General features: G+C 29.1%; 1 protein-coding gene across 4 annotated transcripts; it reads left to right on the forward strand.

Annotated features, from left to right (window-relative positions):
- Positions 1–235: 235 nt before the first annotated feature.
- On the forward strand, positions 236–7,180 carry Erf1 (eukaryotic release factor 1). Of its 4 annotated transcripts, XM_072017162.1 has the most exons (12): positions 236–432; positions 578–789; positions 1,143–1,318; positions 1,531–1,658; positions 1,746–1,896; positions 1,992–2,182; positions 2,268–2,397; positions 2,498–2,718; positions 2,808–2,955; positions 3,376–3,486; positions 5,584–5,600; positions 6,525–7,180. In XM_072017162.1, exons 2-10 carry the CDS (start codon positions 704–706, stop codon positions 3,453–3,455), a joined length of 1,311 nt encoding a protein of 436 aa, XP_071873263.1. In that variant the 5' UTR covers positions 236–432; positions 578–703; the 3' UTR covers positions 3,456–3,486; positions 5,584–5,600; positions 6,525–7,180. The 4 variants fall into 4 exon arrangements, with proteins under 4 accessions (XP_071873263.1, XP_071873272.1, XP_071873254.1 ...); XM_072017171.1 differs by lacking the exon at positions 5,584–5,600; XM_072017153.1 differs by lacking the exons at positions 3,376–3,486; positions 5,584–5,600 and having other exon boundaries at positions 237–483.
- The last annotated feature ends 543 nt before the right edge of the window (positions 7,181–7,723 follow it).

A 7,723-nucleotide genomic window follows, 5' to 3' on the forward strand; every position in this document is an offset into this window, starting at 1 on the left:
ATTTCATGTTAGAATCTTTTCTATGCACCATTTTCTATGATTCGCATCGAAGTATATAAATTGATAACTGTTAAATTAGTTATTTTAAATTTTATCGTGAAAATTGCAAAATAAATAGTAAGGAGTAAATTTGTCACTGCGGACGAAGCATTAAACGATATAGTATGTATCGGCAGAGAAGCGATGCAAATGCGGCTGCGCCTGAATACGACAAGCGGCCTCGAGGCGCTGCTCGCGCACCAACTCTTCAGTCTTTTTGCTTCCCATTTTGTACCGTACAGTACGTCCACCGAAGTACTGACGTTTCGTTGTGCCATCGCATGGCCGACGTGTGCATTCCGAGGTTCACTTTCGCGTGGTACCCGCTCCGTCACAAGTATCGCTTTTAAAACGTTAACACTTGTGGCAAAACATCAACATACCAATCTCAGAGTGAGTGAAAAGTGTGGTAAACGATGGTTTGCCGTTTTCACCGATAGAACAGTAATTCTTTGTCGAACACGTTCTTTCTGACATAATCCGGTATAAACTGGATCGAAGCAGATTCATCGATAAACGGATTGATCATTCATTTCAGAGAAAAATTACTAGATCCGGCTTTCACGTCGACGTGGACCACCTTTCCAGGCTTCGTCCCGTTGGTGATAAACGATTAATTTAGTTTGAACCCATAAGCCGCGACCACGCGACACAACGCGCAGCAATGTCCAACGAAGAAACTTCCGCCGACCGCAATGTCGAAATCTGGAAAATTAAGAAACTTATAAAAAGTCTCGAAATGGCCAGGGGGTAAGTAGGTCGAAATTAATATTGCCGCGCCTTTTCTTATCAGCTGTTCGATTTTCTATTTGCACATATGCTTTAAAGAACATGTGGTAAGTAGGAAGTAACGGTCTTTTCGTTCTTACTGGGAAAATGAGTTTCATGTGATTCTACAGGAAAAATTTTCGAGGTATTCAAAATTTCGAGAAATATATATCGTATTTATTCGATGTTTTATCACGGAATTTTTTATTACATTTAAAAAAATATAAGTTTTATTAATATAACACTAATACAACCTCACATAGAAACAGATTGTTTTACAATATAGCATTGTTTATGATATATACTTGTCATGCATGGAATATCTTCTTTTGCAGGAATGGGACTAGTATGATTTCGTTAATTATCCCTCCAAAAGACCAGATATCGAGAGTAAGCAAAATGTTAGCAGATGAGTTTGGGACAGCATCGAATATTAAATCTCGTGTAAATAGACTATCTGTTTTGGGTGCTATCACATCCGTACAACATAGGCTAAAATTATATACGAAAGGTAATTTGAATAGATTATTGAAATTTTTTGTAATTATATTATTTATATCATATAAATGTGTTTAATAATTTATCCTGTTACATTTAAAGACAACTATTTCTGAATGACTTCTTATTATGAATATTATATAAAGCATAGTGTAATACCAAGTGCATAGATTCATGCATGTTATATACTTCAATAATATAAATTACACATTATTATTTTTTTAGTGCCTCCAAATGGCCTGGTAATATATTGTGGTACCATTGTAACAGAAGAAGGAAAAGAAAAGAAAGTTAACATTGATTTTGAACCCTTTAAACCTATTAATACTTCACTTTATCTTTGTGATAACAAGGTAGTTTACATTTTTGTAATTTAGTAAGAAAATATTTGTTAATTCAGTCAAAGAAAATAAATTTCAACATATCTTGGGGTATTTTAGTTTCACACTGAAGCACTTACAGCATTGCTTGCTGATGATAATAAATTTGGTTTTATCGTCATGGATGGTAATGGAGCATTGTTTGGTACGCTGCAAGGAAATACCCGTGAGGTTTTACATAAATTTACAGTAGATCTTCCAAAAAAGCATGGTATGTAAATAATTAGTACGATATTTAATAAACAAAAAAAAAAAAAGAAAAAAGAAAGAAGCGGTATATTTTATTTACTGAAAATCTAATTCCAGGCAGAGGAGGACAGTCAGCGCTTCGTTTTGCTCGGTTGCGTATGGAAAAGCGGCATAATTACGTTCGAAAAGTTGCAGAAGTAGCTACCCAATTATATATTACTAATGATAAACCTAATATTGCTGGTTTAATTTTAGCAGGCAGTGCCGATTTTAAAACAGAACTTAGTCAATCGGACATGTTTGATCCAGTAAGTTCATGTAAATTGATACTGTAAATATACGCATATATAATCAATTTTGTAAAAGTATCTTTGGATATTTTTATTATTTTAGAGATTGCAAGCAAAGGTTATAAAGTTAGTAGATGTCTCGTATGGTGGAGAGAATGGTTTTAATCAAGCTATTGAGTTAGCTGCTGAATCTTTGCAAAATGTAAAGTTTATTCAGGAAAAAAAATTAATTGGTTAGTATACGTACTTTAAAAATACTTTTTAAATACAAATAGAAGACAAAATTGTTAACTCATTGTAAGACTGAGGACTGTATTATATTACTTTATCTAGGCCGTTATTTTGACGAAATCTCACAAGATACAGGGAAATATTGTTTTGGCGTAGAAGATACATTAAGAGCATTAGAGTTAGGCAGTGTAGAGACTCTCATTTGTTGGGAGAATTTAGATATTCAGCGGTACGTTTTAAAGAACCATACAAATGCAGAAGAGAAGGTTTTACACCTAACACCAGAACAGGAAAAAGACAAAACTCATTTTACTGACAAAGAGGTAAATTAAACAATTTTAACCATTTGATTGATAAAATTAATTAAATAAACGCAACTAATTAATATAGAATACGTTTTTGTCGTATTTAGAGTGGAGTAGAATTGGAACTTGTAGAATGTCAGCCTTTACTTGAGTGGTTAGCAAACAACTACAAGAGTTTCGGTGCCACTTTGGAAATTATTACAGATAAATCTCAAGAAGGCTCTCAGTTTGTAAGAGGTTTTGGCGGCATTGGAGGTAAGTTTCCTTCTTTCATTTGTTTTTGTGGCTATTAACTTTGACTCGACTGAAAGTAATATACTTACGAAGTAATAATTTGTATTCATCCACTCGAAGTATACTAACAGAAAAGCGGCTGATTCCACTTTGATTAGCTAATCAGTAAGAGCAAAGGATATAAGTTTAATGTCTGTGTAAATATAACAAACCTTTCAATACATTCCTAAAATGTGATTGAGTCTTGAGAATTTCCTCATTGTTGTTCCTCTATTAATGAAACGTTCATTGACTATTTTTATTACAAACAAACAAAAGTGGTACCAAAATTTTAAAACATGGTCTTTGTCAAGATATAAATTCATATGTATGAAAAGTAAATGGTATTAAAAAAAAGTTAAAAGTATGAGTTTTAATTATGGAGTATATCTTGATGCATAGGAATCCTCCGCTACAAAGTTGATTTCCAGTCACTGCAGGCTGATGAGCCTCTTGATGATGTTGACCTCGATGATTACTAATTTCATCTGTGAAATACTCAAAGTTGACCAGGTAGCTCTTTCTCTGTCTTGAGTGCATTCGTTTACATTTCGTGTATTATAGAACATATTACTTTCAGAACTGGACAAATTTATCAAACTATTTATGAATCTTGTATTAACTTATGCTTAAAAAAAAAAAAAAGAAATAAATAATATAATTGTAGGACATAATTATTATATTAGTTAATGACAATTAGTATATCATTAAACCTTCGTATATAATAGCATTCATCAATAATTTAATTGTTTAATTAATGTACATCGAATTCTATCGTTATATTTGTTTGCATTTTAAATGTAGTCTGTATAGATATATAATAAATCACTTTATAATATAAATCATGTACTCATCATGAAGAGATCAATTTCCGTTACTATTGATAAAATGTGTTATTAATGTGACATTGTTGTTTTGAGCAGTGATGGAGTTTTCTTTCGTTATATGCCATGAATTTATATTGTTATTAATAATTAAAATATATCCATTTAGTAAGTAATTGACGATAAATTTGTCCAAAAAAATTTGAAGTTTCTTCTGTTGGATTTTTCACTGAATAGTATAGTTCAATACTTCTGTGCAAATCTGTAGTATATGTATGTCTCTTCTGATGAGTTTGAATGTGAATATAGATATTTTTAGTTGTGAATTTCGAGGTATAATATTTACTTTTACGAATAAAAAGCCTGAAAACTTTGCTGTCTCCTTTTTTTCTTGGTGGTACAAAAATTAAGAGAAAATCTTGTATATATATGAAATGTGGATAATTGTAATTGAAGAGGGTGAGTTGAAGTATTCCAGTGTGTAACTTTTCTGCCTTGAGCATTATTAGATACTGTCTTCTTTTTTTTTTAGTGATTGTACATTATAGTAATTAAAATTAAACTGTAGGTACAATACACATATTCAATTTAATGGATATATAATATTGCTTATTTCCACAAACACAATTATTTTTATTATTTCATGATACATTTTACTTTAAACTTTCGTTGCATACTTATGTGTACAAAATCATTTACAACACAGACGATTCACATATAATACAGTTTCATTCATTTTTGGATACAGTAGATATTTTTGAAACGTTGTCATGACAATACTCCATCTATTACACACACAAAGATATTTTTATTGTTTCTAAACTGTTGTGAATATACTGTGTGTTAACAATATGTTAATGAATAACACAAATACTTATAAGAAAAATAATTTTATAAAAATATCTAACTACTGAGATAGCACTATTATATGTATTTTTAAATGTTGTGACAATAATTTATCAAAGAAATGTGTATATATATGCGCGCGCGCGTGTGTGTGTATATATACATATATATATATGTGATTTTCAAAATAATATCGAAACCACTATTTCTTATTTTATTCTGCAATAGATGTATATAGGAAATTTCCTTTATGTGCATGTGAAGCTTTTTAGCCCTCTTATATTTTTATAGGCCTAATAATATTTTAGATATTGTGTTTGGAATCATCGTTCTTTTCTTCTTATTAAAGTTTATATACTTTCTCTATGCATATTTGTCATAATTTTATTCGGTGTTTTTAAAGAGTTATTTATTTAACACATATTCAAATATTTATTGTATATTTAATATAAATAGATATTAACCACTTAAATATCCATTATATTAAAAGTATAACATACAATTAGTTTAACAATTTTGTTACAATTATATTTAAATTAAAAAGCTTTAAGTTAGAATTTTAATTAAAATGGAATTAGACGCATATTTTAATGACAATATTATTATAAAATATTTTTTTAAGGTTATCTAATGTTTATATTAATATACAAACATACCTTGTGTTACTGCCTGTATAAGGAAATAATCACAAATACTGCTTGCTGCATGTTATGCAATAGGCAAATGTTCATTTCACTACCAAAGATAAATTATGGTTTTGTATTTTTAACAAATACTTAAATGCTGTTATTAATGATAAATAATATCAATTATATATAGTTTTTGGTGGTGAATATAAAACATAATAAATGATTATTTACGTAATAAATGGCTAGGCTTTGTTAAATAGTCGAAGTATTTGATCAAGCATAAGTACTAATTGATGGTTTGTTTCCATTAGCTTGCATATTGGGAAAGGTATAGTAATTGCTTTTTACCATTTTAGTGAAAGAAAAAGCTGTGAAATTGACTGTACTTTATTAACCCTTATCATTGCACTTCTTAACATTAAGTGTATTTTGCTATAGAATGTTATACATTGTATAAGAAATCATTCTATTTATTACAATGGTATTTTTCTCCTTTATTATTATTAGCAATACTATCATGATTTAGTTATTAATGTTACATTATTAAATCTATTCTATTTTATCTTTTGTTATTAGTGATGTTGCTAACTTATAGAAATATTATTTAATATAGAAGGATGTAATACATTTAATATATAATAACATGAATAACTGTTCATTTACATAATATTTTATTAGAATGTATTTTTTGTTACCTAATAATCTTGCTATTATAGCAATTATTTTTATATACGTTTTAGAATTAATTGCTTGCTATTCATTTTTGATAAAATTATGAATTAGAACTTATGTTTTAGATTATAATTTTGAAAATGTAATATTCATTATATGTATAACATTCACTTACTTTACAGTCATATTATTAATATATATTTCCATATATCATGTTTATATAGTGATAGCAGTCTTTCATTTTTTCAAATTGTATTAAATAGTTATAAAAATAACAGTGTTTTTGTAAAGTATTACTTTCTAACACTTTATTAAAGAATTGGAAGGCACTGTGAACAATACATTATGCATGATTAATAATTATTATATTAAACTAATTCATCATAATATTTCTACAGATTATTGATTGCAAATTCTATTTTATTAATTTGATCATGTAACTTCTTTTTTTTTATAGAACATCATTCGTATTGTATTATTAAAATACTTCTCATTTATTTCTATAAATTTTCCATAGCAAAACATTTTGGATAAATCTTTGGTGTACTAAAATAGTATTTTGTTAATATGTGTTTTACAGGTATATTGCGGTACAAAGTGGACTTTCAGAGTATGCAACTTGAAGATGTTGAGGTTGATACCTTTGATCTGGATGACTATTAAATCCGTGACTCGACAGACAGTTCTTTTAGCTTCACAGGAAAACATAAGTATATGTTCTCCCTTGCATCATATTTTAAGAGAGGCACATAAAAGGACATGTTTATAAAATTTATTATATGATGCAACACACATCATAAAATTATTCATTAGAATTCATTCGAGCAATTCACAATCAATACACAAAGGTGAAAAGCACAACACGTGGCGCGCCGATAATCCATGTCCATGAGGAAACAAAGGCAACTCGAAGACTGTGACACTTAATTAAGCCAGCTTGATACCTGCCTATCTCACAGAACATTACCTTATATTACAGTTATATTCTTTAATTATTCACATGGATTTATTTAAATAATTACACGCGTTACAGTGCTGAATCTGTTTGTACAGTACACAATTGGAGATATGATAATTTTGTACCAAATTAATGTTTTGTCATCTTGTCATAAATTTTACGATTGAAAAATGGAAAGGGGAAAAGATACTCAGATAACATGAGGACGAATGTAGAGTTATTTTTGTTCAAATACAACCATGGATAAGCTGTAATAAACTGATTATCATAAACATAAAGTTGCGTATCGTGTATTCTATACCGATTACTAAATTCATATGAATAATGAAGAGTTCTGTACATAGACTTAAATTTTTAATGGCACTGTTGCCTTAGACATAAGTTAAGATCGCGTAATATCCCAGGAAAATAAAATCTTTCCGTCTCATCGAGTGATACACATATAAACATATAAGAGATAATTTTTCGTATCTACATTAACTTTGCTGGCTCTCGACTCTTATATTTTGTACACTCACAATTGTATATAACAAATGCTCCGCAAGTGTATCGAGATATATCTTTTCGATTGTTACAACGGTGCACACCGTTAGTAAAGAAATATCTTCTGCAATATTTAAGTAGCAATTATTGAAAATATTACAAAATTTATTTTAACATTGTTAATTTAAATTGCTTATCCATATGATGCCTTTGTAATAAACAATAATATGTATGTATAAATGTGAGAAGAATGAAACGTGCAATTTTGGTGAAGTATCTTTTATGAAATGTCGCTGTATAGTAAAGGAAGATTTGCAAGTACCGTGAATCTTATGGTG

This window comes from Bombus fervidus, chromosome 2, assembly GCF_041682495.2.
Source record: "Bombus fervidus isolate BK054 chromosome 2, iyBomFerv1, whole genome shotgun sequence".
In the NCBI taxonomy this organism is placed as follows: Eukaryota; Metazoa; Arthropoda; class Insecta; order Hymenoptera; family Apidae; genus Bombus; species Bombus fervidus.